The 20,093-nt window shown below is 36.4% G+C and overlaps 1 protein-coding gene across 1 annotated transcript in view; it reads left to right on the top strand.

Moving 5' to 3' along the window:
• Positions 1–18,779, top strand: part of LOC113038304 (RAD50 homolog, double strand break repair protein) — a 94,599-nt gene extending 75,820 nt beyond the window's left edge. The window contains exons 23-24 of the mRNA XM_026195619.1: positions 18,443–18,528; positions 18,625–18,779. Coding sequence (XP_026051404.1) covers positions 18,443–18,528; positions 18,625–18,755 — 217 coding nt within the window. The 3' untranslated portion in view covers positions 18,756–18,779. The remainder of the gene's footprint in view (positions 1–18,442; positions 18,529–18,624) is intronic.
• Positions 18,780–20,093: the final 1,314 nt, after the last annotated feature.

The following is a 20,093-nucleotide window of genomic DNA, read 5'->3' as shown; positions in this document are numbered from 1 at the left end:
CAGGTCGGGGACCTAGTAACATTGCGGGGTTTGACCCGGGATGAGCGCTGTGTGAACAAAAGCCAGATCTAATTCCGTGTCGAAGTGATGACGCACGACTCTTTTACCGGCTGTTTTGAAGGAAGATCAACGTTCGCGATGAAAACATATGTGCAAACTGTAATGAAGCAGAGATCAGTTAGTTCCTCACTTTCCGCACTGACGCAGAGATCGTTTGCTTGCTTCAGTGAAAGTATAACGTGCCTTGCGTTTTCGACTCGTACATTACACGTCACGTGCTGATGTCACGTGTCGTTGCGGTATCTTCAAGGGTTGTGTGTGAAAGCACGCACATATACCGGGTCATCACTGGCAGTGTGAAAGTGCAAAATCTAGCGACCCGGGAACAATTGCAGGAACACTTTACCTGTGTATTTGCCGGAATGGCAGTGTGAAAGGGGCTTAAGAGGAATCAAAGGCTCACCGAAAAAACTGCTTCTCTTCACGTAAGCACCCGATGTGACTGGCTGGCTCTGTATTGCTACGGTATAAATCATTCCATCCGCTCAAGATTCCTGAACAGTTTAGTTTAGAGTGAACTGTCGGGCCTTGTTCCTCCTCATGTAAACACCTTCATGCAATCAACGGCTGCGTGACGTCGACCATCATAGCGCAAGCCTAGGGTTCGGTTCGGTGAAAAAAAAAACCTAAGGTTCGGCCGAAACCGAACCCCGTCAAAAAGCCCAGTATTCGGCCGAATCCGAATCCTGGATTCGGTGCATCGCTAATTAGTATACATATAAATTAACATCAAGTATTAATATATATAAATATTAGTATACAGTTACACGACATCAAGATTAATAAATGTTATAAATGTATCTTTTAGTTCATAATGCTAAATGCATTAGACTAATATCTCAATTATTTCAAAATACGATTTTGTCTAAATAATAATCATTTGTTTTAATAAATATTAATTATCAGGGATCAAAATTAAAATTTTTACTTGGTAGCACTGGTGATCCCAACATAAAGTTAGAAGCACCAGCAAAAATTTTGCAGCATCACAACTACAAATTATATATTAACAGATTTTATCCTTACATTCTTAAATTTAATGCAGTTTTCAGATTGGTTAATATTAGCTGTCAATCAATTCTGCTAACTTCTGATAGAAAAAGAAAGGACTGAAAAAAAAAAGAACACTGACAGATTTCTTTTGTAAACAACTTGAAGTTATGCTCTTCTTTAAATTTTAGGGAGCTAGGGATGTGTGATATTGACAAAAAAAATATATATCGATAGTTTCTTGAATTTTATCGATAACAATCATTTTAGTTTTGAGGTTTACTGTGGTGATATCTCGTTTTTACCTTGGATGGTCATCTTTACCATAAAGCCATTTTTTCTAAAAGTCATACTGTATGAGTCAAATTCTTATATTTAATCAGTCAATTATAATAAGATATTTAGGCTGTTATAAAGCAAATTAAAGTATCAATCAACAAAATTCATCTTTGCAATGCAGAGGAAACAGAGAAGCTGCATCTGAAATGGCATTTAGATGCATTTACACACTGTGTAATGTAGGACATAAATGCATTTTACATTCAGTTACACATGCATGCATAAATAATATTTTAATATTGTTAACATAAAACATTGAATACTGATATATGAAAGATTTGAAACTTAAAATGTAAAAATTAAAACCGACAGAGGGTGGCAGCAAGTCACTGTTAATAAGTGAGATATTGCGATTGAACTGAATATTTTAACAAATGATTATTTCAGGAACAAAACAGCCTTATGTTCATCAGAGATGCAAAACAGTGCTGTGACTGTGTTTGGAATTGTTTTTGTTTGCAAAATAGAGCAAAAACAGGCAATATAATGAGTAACGTAAGTATCTTAATATTAACTTTTTGATTATTGAACAAATGTATAAAATCAGTATCACATTTGTAATCATGTTGATTTTTGGAAGAAAAAGCAGCACTCTTCTTGTGATATTGGTTAACTATTTGAAATTATAAAAAGGCCTCATATATTATATTTTGTTGTGCATTTTAATAGACAGAATCCGTGCACGTCATGTATGTGTGCATTCTCTGTAGGTGAGTTTTGTTTGGATTTTGCAATACTCGGTAATGTCAAACTGCAAAACTTAAAACAACAATTACGAAATGTGTAGAGACAATGCAAACTCCGTCCCGCAGGCTTTACAGTGAATGCAGTACATAGAACCATTTTCATAAAGGAGCTACTATAAGACTTTCAGCCACTCTCTCCAAAAACTGTACACCTTCTGTTCGGCTGGTGGATCCACATTGACCACATTATCACTATCACCAGCACCATTATTTGTAACTTTAAGTGGTTCACAATTGAAATCTGTGTTTCTTTTTTTTCTATCTTCTTTAAGACTTTACAGGTGATTGAAAGCTAAAATGAACCCATCTAAAATATGCATTAAAGTTAAGAATGTAAAGATGAAGTGTAATTGTAAAGGAAATGATCACAAATAATAGTTTTGATGTACTCTGCTTGACTGAAACCTGGCTTAAACCAAGTTTATAAAACGAATGACTATATTGGTCTAAATGAGTCTACTCCACCAATCTACTGTTACAAGAATGATCCCTGTCAGAGGTCGTGGGGGAGGTGTTGCAACAATATATAGTGATATTCTCAATGTTACCCAGAAAACAGGATACAGGTTTAACTCATTTGAAATACTTCTGCTTAATGTGACGCTGTCAGATATGCAAAAGAAATCTGTTGTTTCTCTTGCTCTGAGTATAGACCACCAGGGCCATATTGTGCTTTCACAGTTCACATTTCACATTCTTCTACATCACTAGAAGAATGGCATCTATAATAATATTAGTCTCTTTCTCTCTTATTCCAATGTCAACGTAGCCACCAGATCCAGTCTGTATCCAGATCAGAGGGACACTGCAGTCACTGCAGTACGTATCCAGACCAGATGGTGGATCAGCACCTAGAAAGGACCTCTACATCCCTGAAAGACAGCAGAGACCAGGACAACTAGAGCCCCAGATACTGATCCCCTGTAAAGACCTTGTCTCAGATGACCACCAGGACAAGACCACAGAAAACAGATGATTCTTCTGCACAATCTGACTTTGTTGCAGCCTGGAATTGAACTACTGGTTTCGTCTGGTCAGAGGAGAACTGGCCCCCCAACTGAGCCTGTTTTCTTCCAAGGTTTTATTCTCCATTCTGTCACTGATGGAGTTTCGGTTCCTTGCCGCTGTCGCCTCTGGCTTGCTTAGTTGGGGTCACTTCATCTACAGAAATATCGTTGACTTGATTGAAAATAAATGCACAGACACTATTTAAACTGAACAGAGATGACATCACTGAATTCAATGATGAACAGCCTTTAACTGGCATTTTGCATTAATGACACACTGTTTTCCTAATGAATGTTGTTCAGTTGCTTTGACGCAATGTATTTTGTTTAAAGCGCTATATAAATAAAGGTGACTTGACTTGACAGTTACAAAGTTTTTTATCTGACAATTAAATGTTTGAAACATTTCAGTCAGGTCTTCATAAATGCCATTCTACCGAGACTGCACTTTTGAAGGTTCTTAATGATATTTTGATATCATGTGACTCGGGTGATTTTGCAGTCCTTGTGCTCTTATATTTGACGTCTGCTTTCAATACAGTCGATCATGCTGTTCTCATTGAGCGCTTAGTACATTGTGTTGGTTTAAGAGGTGTTGCTCTAGATTTAAGTCATGTTTTGCAAATAGGAGTTTTTCAGTCAAGATAGGTGAACATTACTCAAGCAATGCTTTTTTTTGCCCTGAGGGGTTCCTCAGGGTTCTATTTTGGCTCCTTTGCTTTTTTCCCTCTATATGCTCCCACTTGGCTCAATTTTTAGAAAACATGGTTTGTCATTTCACTGTTATGCGGATGACACTCAGGTTTATTTGCCTGGCAAACTAAACTCTGTGGGTCTTGAGTCTCTCGTGGCATGTTTGATAGATGTAAAGACTTGGCTTTCCTTAAATTTTTTAATCTTCAATGAAAATAAAACTGAAATTATATATTTTTTGTCCATCTGAATTTCCTAATTCCCCAAAACTGGATTTGGGAGGGATGACTCTGTGTTTCAAATCATGGGTAAAAAACCTTGGCTTCATTTTTGATGATGGCTTAAAGTTTGACCGACAAATAAATTCAATTGTCAAAGCTTGCCTTTTTCAGCTGTGTCTGCATTCTAAAGCTAAGCCTTTTCTTTCTTTTAAAGATTTTGAAAAATAATTCATGTTTTTATTTCATCTAGGCTGGACTACTGTAACTCACTTCATTTTGGGATTAGCCAGACAGCTTTATCCCACTTGCAGCTTGTTCAAAATGCTGCAGCTAGACTCTTGTGTGGGGTCAAAAGGGAGCATATTACTCCTATTTTATGCTCACTACATTGGTTGCCTATTTGTTTAAGAGTTGATTTTACAATGTTGCTCCTCGTTTTTAAATCTCTGAATGGTTTGGCTCCCCCTTATTTCAGTGAGTTACTGACCGAGTATCAACCCACTAGATCCATTTGGTCTTCCAACCAGGATCTACTGTTTACCCCAAAGTCAAAACTTAAGTGCAGGGGAGATCGTGCTTTCTTTTTTTTTTTGGAACGCCTTGCCACTGTCTATTAGACAAGCCTCTTCTCTTAATATTTTTAAGTCCAGGCTAAAGACATTTTTATTTTCAAAAGTGTTTGGCTGATGGGATATTTGTATGATTTTATAAATTTTCAGATTTTGTGTGTGTGTGGGTTTTCCTCTGTTTTTAATGACCTCATGGAAAGCACATTGATCGATGGAAGTTGTATTAAATTGTGCTATATAAATAAATTGTCATTGTCATATACAGAATTCCTAAAAGAATTTGCAGATTCGCTTTTATACCTTTTGGTTACAGTTGATAAAGCGCTAATCATTGGAGATTTTAATATTCATGTTGATAATACAAATGATGCATTAGGACTAGTGTTTACTGACCTAATAAACTCTTTTGGAGTCAAGCAAATTTATTCATACTCTAGATTTAATTATATCACATTGAATCGATCTTACTGATATAGATATCGTACCTCAAAGTAATGATGTTTCTGACCATTTCGTTGTATCGTGCATGCTGCATATCAGTTAACCAATACATATATTCCATCAACGTTAAATAGTAATGAATTTATGAAACTCTTCACTGATAAAATAGATAACATTTGAAATAAAATAACAAATGTAGTTTCTACTTCATCCAATACTTTAGCTTCATCCATCGCACTCAAAGATAAAATGCAGTGCTTTACAACTATAGGACAGGAAGAGCTAAATAAACTTATCACTGTATCTAAACCAACAACATGTTTATGACAACCCGTACCCACTAAATTACTGAAAGAGTTGTTACCAGTAGCCGAAGAACAGATACTCAATATTATTAACTCATCATTATCTTTAGGTCACGTCCCAAAAACATTCAAGCTGGCGGTTATTAAGCCTCTTATTCAAGATTCAAGATTCGTATTTGTATTTATCACATACACAATTATATAGAGCATATAAAACCAGCAGTGAAATGTGAGTCAGGTCCACTCCATAGACAGTGCAATTATTAAGAATACAACACAAATGAAAATAAACATAAATATAGTTATGAAAGAATGAAATAAAAGTAAACAATAAAAATAAAAGAATAAAATATAAAAATATGTATACTATAGAATTAAATATACAGAAAATAATGTGGATGAAAGTAAACTGTAGTCTTAAATATTAAAGGAACACTCCGACTTTTGGGGACTTTAGCTTATTCACAGTATCCCCCAGAGTTAGATAAGTCCATACATACCTTTTTCGTTTCTGTGCGTTCTGTAAGTGTTATTTGACGCACCCACCGATAGCCTAGCTTAGCACAAAGACTGTTTAGTTACAAACTTTGGAAGCTGTAAGACAAGATGCCGAAGATTGATGTCGAAGGGAGAATCGGAATGAACAAGGACTGGTGGTGTAAATGTGGAACATGCCAACCTATGCCGACAGAAACCGAGTGCCTTTGTTGTAATGAATGGGACCGGGTATTGCCATCAATATCAAGGCTTGATGACAATCAAAATATTTGCGTCACTACCACAGAAGATTTCTCTGTCCTAATACACCCGGCAGTTGTCTTTTTTTCCCATTGTGACAAGATCAACTGGAAGAAATGCACCATGCCGAGTGAACCTAATGGTCAGCTATCCACCAAGTAAGTGATTTTGTTATAATGATCATTCATAGTTCAATTAAATTGTAGTATAGCCATTGCATACAGTGTGTCACAATAATAACAATAAAAGGGATACATGGATACACGGAAACCCTATTCACGTAATAGTGTCACTATTAAGGTTATATTACATTAGCATGGCACTGTTACAGTATGGCTAATGTTAGTCATCTCAAAACATAACGGAACACTTACCGCAGCAACAGGTGATCCAATTTGTCCTGTCTTTATTATCGATGGGATGGCTGTATCCTTTAGCACACGTTTCATGGTCCGTGTGGCAACTTGCATTTTTTCCAAAATAGTCATCTACAGTAAAATGTTCAGAGCAAACAAAATACTTTGTGATGGTGTTTACAGGTGTGTTTGGATCTATGTCTAGAGCAAGTAGCCATCGATTCATCAGGTCAGCGTTTTTGGTTGGAATTATATGAAGCATCATATAGTATTACCTTGTCTCCCCTTTTTATTGTCGCAGTTCTTTACAATACAGCGAACACCCATGATTGTACACTATAAATCTACTATCTAGTAATTGCTGACTCTATTACTCCAACTCTATGAGTGAACTCTGTTCTCCTCACCACGGCGTGTCTCGGGTGCTGCGCTAAACACTCCGCCCAAGTAACGTTAGCTGTGCTCCTACGTCTAGTGAGAATATAGTTCCCAGTATTTGTATGATTAAAAATGGTCTTTGTCTCATATAGCCTTGTTATTTGTACACGCTGTGACTATACAGATCATAACAAGTAAATAGGAAAATATTTGCATTATTTTGTTACTTATTGGGATTACTATGCTACCAGTATCCATTTACATCCAGTCTTTGTGCTAAGCTAGGCTAGCGGTGGGTGCGTCAAATAACACTTACAGAACGCACAGAAATGAAAAAGGTATGTATGGACTTATCTAACTCTGGGGGATACTGTGAATAAGCTAAAGTCCCAAAAAGTCGGAGTGTTCCTTTAAGATACACAAGGATGTACAGGAGGCAATGTGCATATGTGTATTATACTGTAGTCTTAAATATTAAGATACACAGGAATGTACAAGATGTGCAAACAGGTAAGCATTGTCAGTATGTCAATGTGAGGTAGAGGATGATGAATATCTTACTGATCAAGTGAATATTAAGTGGAGACATGAAGATTTTAAGAGGCTGGTTTTGAGTTTAGGAGCCTGATTGGCCTGGGAGAAGAAACTCCTCCTAAGTCTCTCGGTTTTTGCCCTCATGCTGCGGAAGCGCTTACCAGATGGCAGCAAAGTGAAAAGATGGTTACTGGGGTGGATAGAGTCCTTGATGATGTTAACAGCTCTGCTTTTGCAGCATTTGAGGTAGATCTCCTGCAGTGAGGGGAGAGCAGACCTGGAGATGTGCTCAGGTAAGCGCACAACTCGCTGCAGGGCTTTGGAGTCTTGACTGGAGCTGTTCCCATACCACACTGAGATACAATGAGTCATACACTTTCTATGGCCCCTCAATAGAAAGTTTTCAGGGTTGCTGGTGAGACCTTGAATTTCCTCAGCTGTCACAGATGGTACAGTCTTTGCCTGGCTTTATTAACCTGTGTTTGAATGTGTGTAGTCCAAGTCAGGTCCTAGGAGACGTTTACACCAAGGTACTTGAAGCTGCTCACCCTTTCCACAGGGGTTCTGCTGATCATAAGATGAGTATAGGGCTGTTGCTGTCTCTTCCTGAAGTCCACATTTAGTTATTTAGTTTTAGAGAGAGACTGTTGTCCTGGCACCATGCTGTTAATTTCTCTACCTCATCCAAGTATGCGGTCTCATTATTATGAATGAGGTCCAGAACCACGGTATCATCAGAAAGTTTGATAATAGATGTGGAGCTGTGCGAAGACACGCAATCATGTGTCTAGAGAGTGTAGAGCAGGGGACTCAGGACACAGCCCTGTAGAGCTCCTACATTCAGGGTTGATGGAGTTGGAGGTCTACTGGCCTACTTTCACCACTTGCCGGTGAGGAAATCAAGGATCCAGTTGCATAGTGAAGAATTCAGGCCGAGATCCAGTAGTTTGGAAGCTAGCTTTATGGGGACTATAGTATTGAAAGCTGAGCTATAGTCGATAAATAGCAGCCTTACATAGTTCCTGTTATTGCTTTCAATGTGTGTGAGAGAAGAGGGCAGGATGTGAGAGATGGCATCATCAGTAGATCTGTTTGGGCGATAGGCAAACTGAAGAGGGTCCAAAGTATCCGGGATGGAGGAGCAGATGACGTTTTTAACCAGTCCCTTGAAGACTTTCATGACTATTGATGTGAGGTAAAACTAGACAAGAGGGTTTATTGTTCTTAGGCACTGGGATTATAAGGTAATAAGTAAATAATAAGCCTTTTTTAATAAGGCACCGCTTATTAAAAAAACGACAACTAGATCCTAGTGAACAGGCAAATTATAGGCCCGTTTGAAATCTTCCATTTATATCAGCAATTTTAGAAAAAGTTGTGCCTGCTCAATTCCTGCAAAAATAAATAAATAATAAAAATAGATGAAGCATTTCAGTCAGAATTCAGGCCCCACCATAGCACATAAACCGCACTTGTTAAAATTACAAATTACTTGCTTCTTGCGTCAGATCAAGGCTACATCTCATTGCTAGTTTTACTTGATCTTAGAGCTGCGTTAGACACCATAGATAATGACATACTCATACAGTATTCTTCAAAATAATAGCAGTACAATGTGACTAACCAGAATAATCAAGGTTTTTAGTATATTTTTTATTGCTACGTGGCAAACAAGTTACCAGTAGGTTTAGTAGATTGTCAGAAAACAAACAAGACCCAGCATTCATGATATGCACGCTCTTAAGGCTGTGCAATTGGGCAATTAGTTGAAAGGGGTGTGTTCAAAAAAATAGCAGTGTCTACCTTTGACTGTACAAACTCAAAACTATTTTGTACAAACATTTTTTTTTTTTCTGGGATTTAGCAATCCTGTGAATCACTAAACTAATATTTAGTTGTATGACCACAGTTTTTTAAAACTGCTTGACATCTGTGTGGCATGGAGTCAACCAACTTGTGGCACCTCTCAGCTGTTATTCCACTCCATGATTCTTTAACAACATTCCACAATTCATTCACATTTCTTGGTTTTGCTCCAGAAACAGCATTTTTGATATCACCCCACAAGTTCTCAATTGGATTAAGGTCTGGAGATTGGGCTGGCCACTCCATAACATTAATTTTGTTGGTTTGGAACCAAGACTTTGCCCGTTTACTAGTGTGTTTTGGGTCATTGTCTTGTTGAAACAACCATTTCAAGGGCATGTCCTCTTCAGCATAGGGCAACATGACCTCTTCAAGTATTTTAACATATGCAAACTGATCCATAAACCTTGGTATGCGATAAATAGGCCCAACACCATAGTAGGAGAAACATGCCCATATCATGATGCTTGCACCTCCATGCTTCACTGTCTTCACTGTGTACTGTGGCTTGAATTCAGAGTTTGGGGGTCGTCTCACAAACTGCCTGTGGCCCTTGGACCCAAAAAGAACAATTTTACTCTCATCAGTCCACAAAATGTTCCTCCATTTCTCTTTAGGCCAGTTGATGTGTTCTTTGGCAAATTGTAACCTCTTCTGCACATGCCTTTTTTTTAACAGAGGGACTTTGCGGGGGATTCTTGAAAATAGATTAGCTTCACACAGACGTCTTCTAACTGTCACAGTACTTACAGGTAACTCCAGACTGTCTTTGATCATCCTGGAGGTGATCATTGGCTGAGCCTTTGCCATTCTGGTTATTCTTCTATCCATTTTGATGGTTGTCTTCCGTTTTCTTCCACGTCTCTCTGGTTTTGCTCTCCATTTTAAGGCACTGGAGATCATTTTAGCTGAACAGCCTATAATTTTTTGCACCTCTTTATAGGTTTTCCCCTCTCTAATCAACTTTTTAATCAAAGTACGCTGTTCTTCTGAACAATGTCTTGAACGACCCATTTTCCTCAGCTTTCAAATGCATGTTCAACAAGTGTTGGCTTCATCCTTAAATAGGGGCCACCTGATTCACACCTGTTTCTTCACAAAATTGATGACCTCAGTGATTGAATGCCACACTGCTATTTTTTTGAACACACCCCTTTCAACTAATTCAACTAATTGCCCAATTGCACAGCCTTAAGAGCGTGCATATCATGAATGCTGGGTCTCATTTGTTTTCTGAGAATCTACTGAACCTACTGGTAACTTGTTTGCCACGTAGCAATAAAAAAATATACGAAAAACCTTGATTATTCTGGTTAGTCACATTGTACTGCTATTATTTTGAACAATACTGTAGATAGATTACAAAACTATACAGTTATTCAAGGGCAGGCTCTAAGGTATACCTGTCTGATCGCTACCATTTTGTTTATTTAAATGGGGAAACATCTCATTTATCACCAATAAAATATGGAGTGCCACAAGGATCTGTCCTAGGTCCTCTTCTATTTTCATTATACATGTTGCCCCTTGGTAATATTAGAAAATACTGGATTCATTTCCAATGGTATGCTGATGATCCTCAACTATACATCTCAATGAGACCAAATGAAACTTCTAAATGATCTAAGCTAACAGAGAGTGTTAAAAATATAAAAGATTGGATGACCAATCATTTTCTATTAACTCTCTGGAGTCGATCCGCGGGTATACCCGTTATGAGGCATCTTCTCCTTATAACCCTGAAACTAACTTAAATTACACTTTCAATTTTGATCATACAGAGCAATACATCAATCGAATCTGTAAAGGGTCTACATTTATTTGTATACAGACATAATAACAAAAAATCGTTGTGCATTTATAAAACAAATAAAACAAACAAACTGCGCTGTCTGCAGCCTTGGTCTGCGGTGATCTTCATTTAGAAATGCGTCATTAAAATGAACTGTAACTCAGTGAATACACAAGGAAGAGATATGAGAAATATATCTATAGAAAGCTTGACATGTCTACTTTTAAACTAAATTAGTGCTCCCGAAAACAAATATTCTATGATAAAGTAATACATATGAAAACAACGCGATGTCAATCTTTCACCTCTTCGTTCATTATATCTGCGAATGCGCTATTGCTATTATAATGTTCCACTGGAAGCTCACGGCTTGTAAATGTCCATACAGTAATCTGGGCCCGGTTTCCTGATAACGCTCACTCTAAGCGTGCTAAGAAGACTTCGAAAGATATATCTTACCAAAGTTGATTATGTTCCTAAGTGTGTTCCCCGAAGTATCCCTTAGGAAGCTTCTTAGCACGCTGCCTCTTACGTCCGACGTAACAAGAGCGCTGTCCAAAGTGAGGGTGCTGAATTAGTTGTGATCGATTGCTCATGAATCGATTTTCCACTTCACGCAATGGTGCAATGCAGCATTAAGAAAGACAACACGTTCTATGCAAATGAAATATTCCTCAAATTATTCCAGTAACATTTATTTTAACATATTTTAAGTTATCAGTAGAATATAGACTATAAATGTAATTATCAAATGGTCAGTAATATGTTCACACCATATGTTGTGACGGTTAGACTAACCGGGTATCCCACGCTAATCATCCACTCTCCTTATCCCATTGTGCCACTTGTGCCGCTTCTTGACATGGGTTTAACGACTTATAAAAATTATATAATACACTTTTATATTAATGGTAAGGTACTTTACAATCAGAATGTTTAATGCGGTATTGATTGCAATTGGTTTATGTTTTTAATAAAAAGCAACCTATCTACAATGAACAGAGAGAGAGAGAGTTAGATACAAAATATGTTGGGGAAGCAACGTAAAAAAGGGCACCAAGCCTCTCGTCAGAGGAAGTTGAAGTTTTGCTGGACCTTGCCATGAGGTCAGATATCACACCCCTATGGTCCACTATAAACTGCACGTTTATGGCCGCGTATCCCTTTCGCGATATATACGCCTGATCAATCACTGATGGATTGGCGATAGGGATATGTGCCATCCACCAGGATGCAATCCCCGGCATGGCGCAGAAGGGCGTTGGTGACAGTGTGGACCAGTGGTGGACGAAGTACACAAATCAAGTACTTGAGTAAAAGTACAGATACATATAATAAAATATTACTCCAGTAAGAGTAAAAGTACTCCTTTTTCAATTTTACTCAAGTGAAAGTACAAAAGTAATGGCTTTTTTATGTACTTAAGTAAAAAAGTACTGAAAGAAAGATGTTTGCAATTTTATATAGGCTACTTAATTTAATTTTATCTGAGCACATTTTTTTTATAATCCTACTGCTCAAAATACCTGGAATTTTTTCCAAAATAACCACTATGTATATAATTCCATATATAATTCCACATGTTTTAATTCATAGTTTTGATGCCTTCAGTGTGAATCTACAATTTTCATATTCATGAAAATAAAGAAAACTCTTTGAATGAGAAGGTGTGTCCAAACTTTTGGTCTGTACTGTAGATATGACGTGATAATAAGGCCTGAAGTTAGGAAGAACATTTTAAGGAAAAATATAATTATATTTTCATAATGATTTTTTCCTTCTCAAACCTTGTCTGTGGTTTAAAAACACCCCTGGCCAAACGGGGTGCATCTCTTCCCACTTTGATAATTACTGTAGTTACCATGTTCTGAACATCACATACATTCTTTTCTACCCAGATGTAATCTATCTATCTATCTATCTATCTATCTATCTATCTATCTATCTATCTATCTATCTATATGTGTGTATATATATATATATATATATATATATATATATATATATATATATATATATATATATATATATATATATATATAGGTGGTTGAATAAAAATATTTGGACATTATTTATAAAAATTACCTCAACTTAGCACCAACAAGCTTGTTAGCTAGACAGTTAGCATCAGCTAACAATATTTACTTAATTTCAGTACGGTTATGAATAAACATTCATGTCTGTCTACTCGTCTAGTTAATCCAAACAATATACATATGTATAACGTTACTGTTGATAAACAATATAAAACCAGTCACATAGGACATTTTACTAAAACTGTTAACATTATGGCATCGGGGGATTTGAACGTGCATGAGTTATTGTATTTAATCTGTGTTATTTTAAGAGTTTTATTTATTTATTTATTTATTTTATACCTAAAATTGATGTGCCTGCATCGTATGCACTCGAGCATTTCAGTGGACTTAAATAGATCACTCTTTACAACGGATTTAGTTCCCAAACAACTGACAATTTTAACCTAAATATGATTTTCAGTTACAATAATTAATCCAAAATTTCGACATTTAATAACTTACTTTTAGGAACATCAGACGCACGCGCGCTGACAGGATCTCACGGCTCTTACTTCTGGAGACTCGCACTAAACGGTTCATTTGAATCAGTGTGTGGTCGACTCCAGAACAGCTGCAATCCATAGACAGTAGGCTGCAATCAGATAATTCTAATCCGTAAACGAATCATTTGGTGCGATTTGCGATCCGATTTAAAAGTCTATTTTGAAAAGACTCAGTTCGTTCATGATGAATCTGACACCGCTTCTGCGTGTTGGAGCACGTGATATATTAAAGAGTAACGAAATGTTTTATGAAATGTAGTGAAGTTAAAAGTACGATTTTATGCTTTGGAATGTAGTGAAGTAAAAGTAAAAGTTACTCAAAATAAAACTACTCCAGTAAAGTACAGATACTTGAAAAACGTACTTAAGTACAGTAACGAAGTTAAGCTACTCTGGGACTGTCCACCACTGGTGTGGACGCACCTCCACACAGAGGTCTTGATTAGGCCGTGGCCCTCTCCCACGACCACGAAAAAAAAAAAAAAAGGAAGAAAAAAAAAAAAAGTAGCGCTGGGTTTCAGGGCTTAAAGCAAAATTCCGCCACGTTTGCCTGGCAAGCGCAGGTCTGAGAAGGTCCAGCAGCTCCATAATGAGCTGTCTTGGGAGGCGAATTTATTTTTTATATAGCCACGTTAGGAAAAATGTCAAAAGGGCTTAAGTTTTGCCGAATAAAAAAATTGACATGGACTAAATGGCTCCGCGTCCGGCTCCGTCTTTGATTCAACACAAGGACCCGTTGGATCGCTGCCATAGTTGGTCGCTTACTGGACACCACCATGCTTTATAGATCTTAGCCATTTAGAGCCAAATTGTTTGCCAGATTTTAATTATCAAAAAATTGATTGTCAATTCGCTTTAATTACATTACGAAAAAATTACCACCATATTAGTTCTGATACCACATAAAGTCAACTTCATAAATAGGCCTGTATCCATTGCGAACATAATTTATTATGAGTCTTAAAAAATATCATAAAATCATTGTTGAGCAACAACATTGTCAACGCACCATAGTTTGATTTCTATAGACTGCTGTACACTGTAAAACCCGACAAGTTAACTTAACTCAAACCGTTTGAGTAAACAGATTGCCTTGATTTAAACCCTGTAAGTTTTAAAACGTTGCATTCAAGTAATTAAGTGATTAACTAAGTGCTGATTGAGAATTAGTGATGAACACCTGCTGTTAACAAACATAATTACTGAAGAAAAGAGAAACACAAGAACTACTACAACTGACTTCAGACACAGACTCATATGAAATCAACTGAAATAAAATACATGAAATCTCTCAAGATCTGATTAAACAACCTCACAAATAGCATCACCAGCTCCACTTATTAATAACCAGACTGACTTTATTTCTGTCAGACGTCTACAGAAGATCTTATTGAGAATGAACTAAGGTTTAGATATTGATTTATTGTTTCATTTGAAGTAACCATGTTAGAGATCAGTGTTTGCTTTAGTTTGGCTCTTGACCCTTGATTTCTGCCTTAGTGTTTTATTCTGGCTGTTATAACTGTGTGTTTCTAAAACACATTTGTTGTTATTCAAAAGCCCAGAAGAAATGCCATCAGGTGTTAACCTGTACCTAGGTGTTGGTTGTTATACTTTGTATTGGTGATGATAATCATCAATTATTGAACTGCTAGGAGTCTAATCTCTGATGAGATAAGTGTTGTGTAATTTGATTGATTATAGTAAAAGTGATTCTAAGAGCCAGTGGTTCTGTAATAATCAGTTAATACAAAGACTTGCCAAACAGTTTGGTCTTTTATGGTGTCAGTTAGTCACACACAGACATCAATAATCAGAATATGAACCTCAACAATGGTGACCATAAAAAAAAAAAAAAATGCTGCAGAGCATGCTGGGCGCCATGGATGAGTTTTATACTACAATAGTACCCAGCATGCATTGCAGCATGTTTTTTTTGTCACCATTGTTGAGGTTCATATTCTGATTATTGATCTCTGTGTTTGACCAGTTACTGGCATAGAAGACAAATGTGTACAAAATGTTTATGAAGTCATTTTTATATTAACTGATTATCACAGAATCACTGGCTCTTAGTGTCACTTTTGTTAGGTCCACTTCTACTAATTACACATTTGTTTCATTTTCATGCTTTTGAGTTACAACAAATGTGTTTTAGAAACACATGGTTATAACAGCCAGAGAAAAGACTAAGACAGAAATCAAGGGTCAAGAGCCCAACTAAAGCAAACACTGATCTCTAACATGGTTACTTCAAATGAAACAATAAATCAACATCTAAACCTTAGTTCATTCTCAATAAGATCTTCTGTAGACGTCTGACAGAAATAAAGTCAGTCTGGTTATTAATAAGTGGAGCTGGTGATGCTGTTTGTGAGGTTGTTTAATCAGATCTTGAGAGATTTCATGTATTTTATTTCAGTTGATTTCATCTAAGGCTGTGTCTGAAGTCAGTTGTAGTATTTCTTGTGTTTCTCTTTTCTTCAGTGATTCTGTTTGTTAACAGCAGGTGTTCATCACTAATTCACAATTAGCACTTAGTTAATCACTTAATTACTTAATTGCAATGTATATCTTCTTTCAGTGAACTCAACTGAATTAAGTTCAGAGTACTCATAACTGTTAGTTTTTTCAACTTAAATGGTTTAAGGCAATCGGTTTCCTAAAACAGTTTGAGTTAACATAACTTAAGGATATCTGTTTACTCAAACCGTTTGAGTTAAGTTTACTTGTCGGGTATTACAGTCAAGGCAATCGGTTTACTCAAACGATTTGAGTTAAGTTAACTTGTCGGGTTTTACAGTGTACAAGTAGCGTCTTGAGCTCAAACAACGCTAAGAGAGAGCTTACGAATGCTTCAGACCAACCTTACGAAAGTTTGACTTACAGAAGATATACTTAGCTTACGAACGTGTCGGGAATCGTGCCATAAGGTTAAGAGAGAGGTTAAGGAATAGGTTAAGAACTACTTAGCGACAAGAACGTTTTGGGGAACCGGGCCCAAAGCAGTACGTTTTTTATATTTTTTTTATTTTACTGTTTGCTTCACGCTGAGAGGAATAATACATAATTCACCCCAAAAAGATGTGCTGAGGACTACCTCAGGATTTGAGTTTTGGATTTCCTCTGAAAAAAGAATGAAGCGCTTTATTCAGCAGAGATCATAAACATGAGTAAGTCTCTTTTTATTTATACACTTGTACTAGTTTTCACATAACGTGTAAACATTTTACTAGTTCGATTTTTTCAAAACTATAATTCCTGACTAAATGTATAATCAAGTGAAACATTCTGAAGTTTCAATAACAATATACACTACACTATTCAAAAGCATATGAACGTAAATGCTGTTCTTTCAACTTATCAATATATATATATATATATATATATACACATACACATATATTGTCCTCTCCATCACACACCTGACTGAAAAGCTCATTATGCAGCTTATTATGCGGGTCTTTGTCTTCTAAGGTGTAAATCACAATATAATGCATGCAGGTTCATGCCCTCTCGCATAGACCCTTTTTACACAAAAAGTGTCTTAGAAAATTTAAATCAATATATTGTTTTATGTGAGTGAGTAAACAAGATGACTTTACCATAATTTAGATTCTAGGCTACAAGATCCAGTTCTCAAAAGTCCCGTGAACCAATGTTCTGTATGTGTTTTATGGCCTTATTCCAGTGATTTAAAATGTTTAGTTTTTCACTAACCACGCATTATTTTCTAAAAAACAATCATGTACATACATGCTGCACATATTATTATAGCCCAGTTTGTACTGATTACAGTGATTATAGACTTTAGCCATTTAGATGTTTATCGGATAAGACAGAGATATTACTTATTGGACCAAAAAACACTACACAGACTCTAGTAGACTACAGTTTGCAACTAGACGGATGTATTGGTACTTCCTCTACGGTCAAAAATCTAAATGTTTTAGCTCCTGCTTACCTAACTAGCCTTATACCACTATACAACCCATCACGCTCCCTAAGGTCACAAAACGCTAGACTTTGGATAGTTCATAGTAGGACTGTCACTTTTGTGAAAAAAAAAACATTTTCGATTTTTAAAGCATAAGTGTTCATTGAATCGATTGTAAAATCGATTTTCCATGTCTAAAAAAAAAAGACGTTTCCTTTTTCAACGTCAAAAAGACGAACGTAAAGAGAGCACTGGAAATGCACAATCAGCAATATTTATTTATTGGCATGAAGTTTCGTGCAGAATAACAAACAGAAACAGGAGTGCAACATTGTTTGTGTGTTTTTTTGTTTGCAACATTCTCAAAAAATTCCTGTCATATGCACATATACTGAAATTCACCTCTTATAAGATACTACAAAATATTGTAGAAACTTATTTTCTGTAAAGTTGCTTTGCAATGTATTGTAAAATGCGTTATACACATATACTTGAATTTAATCAATTGGTTATGTAGCCTAATGATTCATAGAGCAGCAAACAGGTCAAGGTATCAACACTCAGAAGGCACATACTCTGAATGTGTTGGACAAATGAAAACAGGTCGCACAACATCAATTATATGCACTCGCACAAATGCTACCAAATTACATTTTGGGCGCATATGAGACCAAAATAGTTGCAAATTCGAGCCTTGATTCTTATTAATAATTATAAAATACTAGAAACTCTAATCAATCAGATTAAATTACTGAATTTTTAAGTGAATTAAGACATTTTAGTGTTATTACAGATTTTTTTTTTAAACCATTTTGAGATTTGCAGATTACATTTGTTGAAGATTTAGGTAGTTTTGTGTGTGTGTGTTTGTGTGTTTTTTTGTTTACAGAACAATAATGAAGTTTCACAGCATGAAGATGGAGGAGATTAATAAAATCATCAGAGATTTATGGCAGAGCACGTACAGAGGACAAGGTCTGCCATGATTGGTTTCTTGACTTCATATATCCCATGATTATTTCTTTTAAACACAAATATATTGTTGTTTGCATGTCTCCTGATCTCTCACAGACATTGAGTATGTGGAGATACGCTCTGATGTGGATGAGAACACCTCCGCTGGCCTGAAAAGAAGGACCTATAACTATAGAGTGGTAATGGTCAAAGGAGAAAGCCGCTACATGCATTATGGGTTTCTCTAGAAAAATGCAGGGTATGTTTGTGCACTCTTGTCACTCCACTGAAAAGTAATTTTTTTAAGGTCACTCTTAGAATCACCCATGGATTCCCATTAAATATATATAATAATTTATGCATATTTAATGAAAATATGATCTATGCAGTACACACACATTATCTGTTCACAGAGCTTTCGTTAGATTTTGGAGATAAGAAGAGGATGCTGACACTTCTTTCAGTCAAACCACACCTGGCTCGTGGTTTTATTGGTTGATGGATCAAACTGTTAGCAGATCAGAGTGTGTATCTGCAAAATGAAAGCAAAGTTGTTTATTTTTATTAATTCCAATAAACTGCTTATAATATTACTGTGTGTTTGTATGCAGGTTCTTGCCTCTCTCATGATATGGTTGGCTCTGGCTGGGACCTGAACTGTGGGATTCTGGCGCCTAGACAGAGAGAATATAGAGTCTTTGGCACATGCACTTGCAAAGTATTTAAAAAAAAAAAAGAAGAAGAAAATACAGCCAGCCTTTAAACAGGAAACTAAGGAGGATAGCTCTTCCTGTTATCTTGATGTGTACCTCTTCGGTTTCTGCTGGAGGTTTCTAAAGGGGTTAGTTCAGCGAAAAATGAAAATTATGTCAATAATAAGTCACCCTCACGTCATTCCAAACCTGTAAGACCTCCGTTCATCTTCAGAACTCAGTTTAAGATATTTTAGATTTAGTCCAAGAGCTTTCAGTCCCTCCATTGAAGCTGTGTGTACGGTATACTGTCCATGTCCAGAAAGGTAAGAAAAACATCATCAAAGTAGTCCATGTGACATCAGAGGGTCAGTTAGAATTCTTTGAAGCATCGAAAATACATTTTGTTCCAAAAATAGCGAAAACTATGACTTTATTCAGCATTGTCTTCTCTTCCGGGTCTGTTGTGAGCGCGTTCACTGCAGTTTATTGATATCCGGTTCGCGAACAAATCATTTGATGTAACCGGATCTTTTTGAAACAGTTCACCAAATCTAACTGAATCGTTTTAAACTGTTCGTTTCTCCAATACACATTAGTCCACAAATGACTTAAGCTCTTAACTTTTATTAATGTGGCTTACACTCCCTCTGAGTTAAAACAAACCAATATCCCGGAGAAATTCATTTACTCAAACAATACACTGACTGAACTGCTGTGAAGAGAGAACTGAAGATGAACACTGAGCCGAGCCAGATAACGAACGAATGATTGACTCGTTCTCAAAAAAAAATAAAAAAATAATGCTGACAATACTCAAGTTTACTTTCCGTTAAACTACAAGGATAACTATAATATACTCTCTCTGCTTAACTGTCTGTCTGAGGTTAGATC

This window comes from Carassius auratus, chromosome 21 (genome assembly GCF_003368295.1).
Source record: "Carassius auratus strain Wakin chromosome 21, ASM336829v1, whole genome shotgun sequence".
Classification (NCBI taxonomy): domain Eukaryota; kingdom Metazoa; phylum Chordata; class Actinopteri; order Cypriniformes; family Cyprinidae; genus Carassius; species Carassius auratus.
Note: the sequence above shows the minus strand (reverse complement) of the source record. Positions and strands in the feature narration are given on the sequence as shown.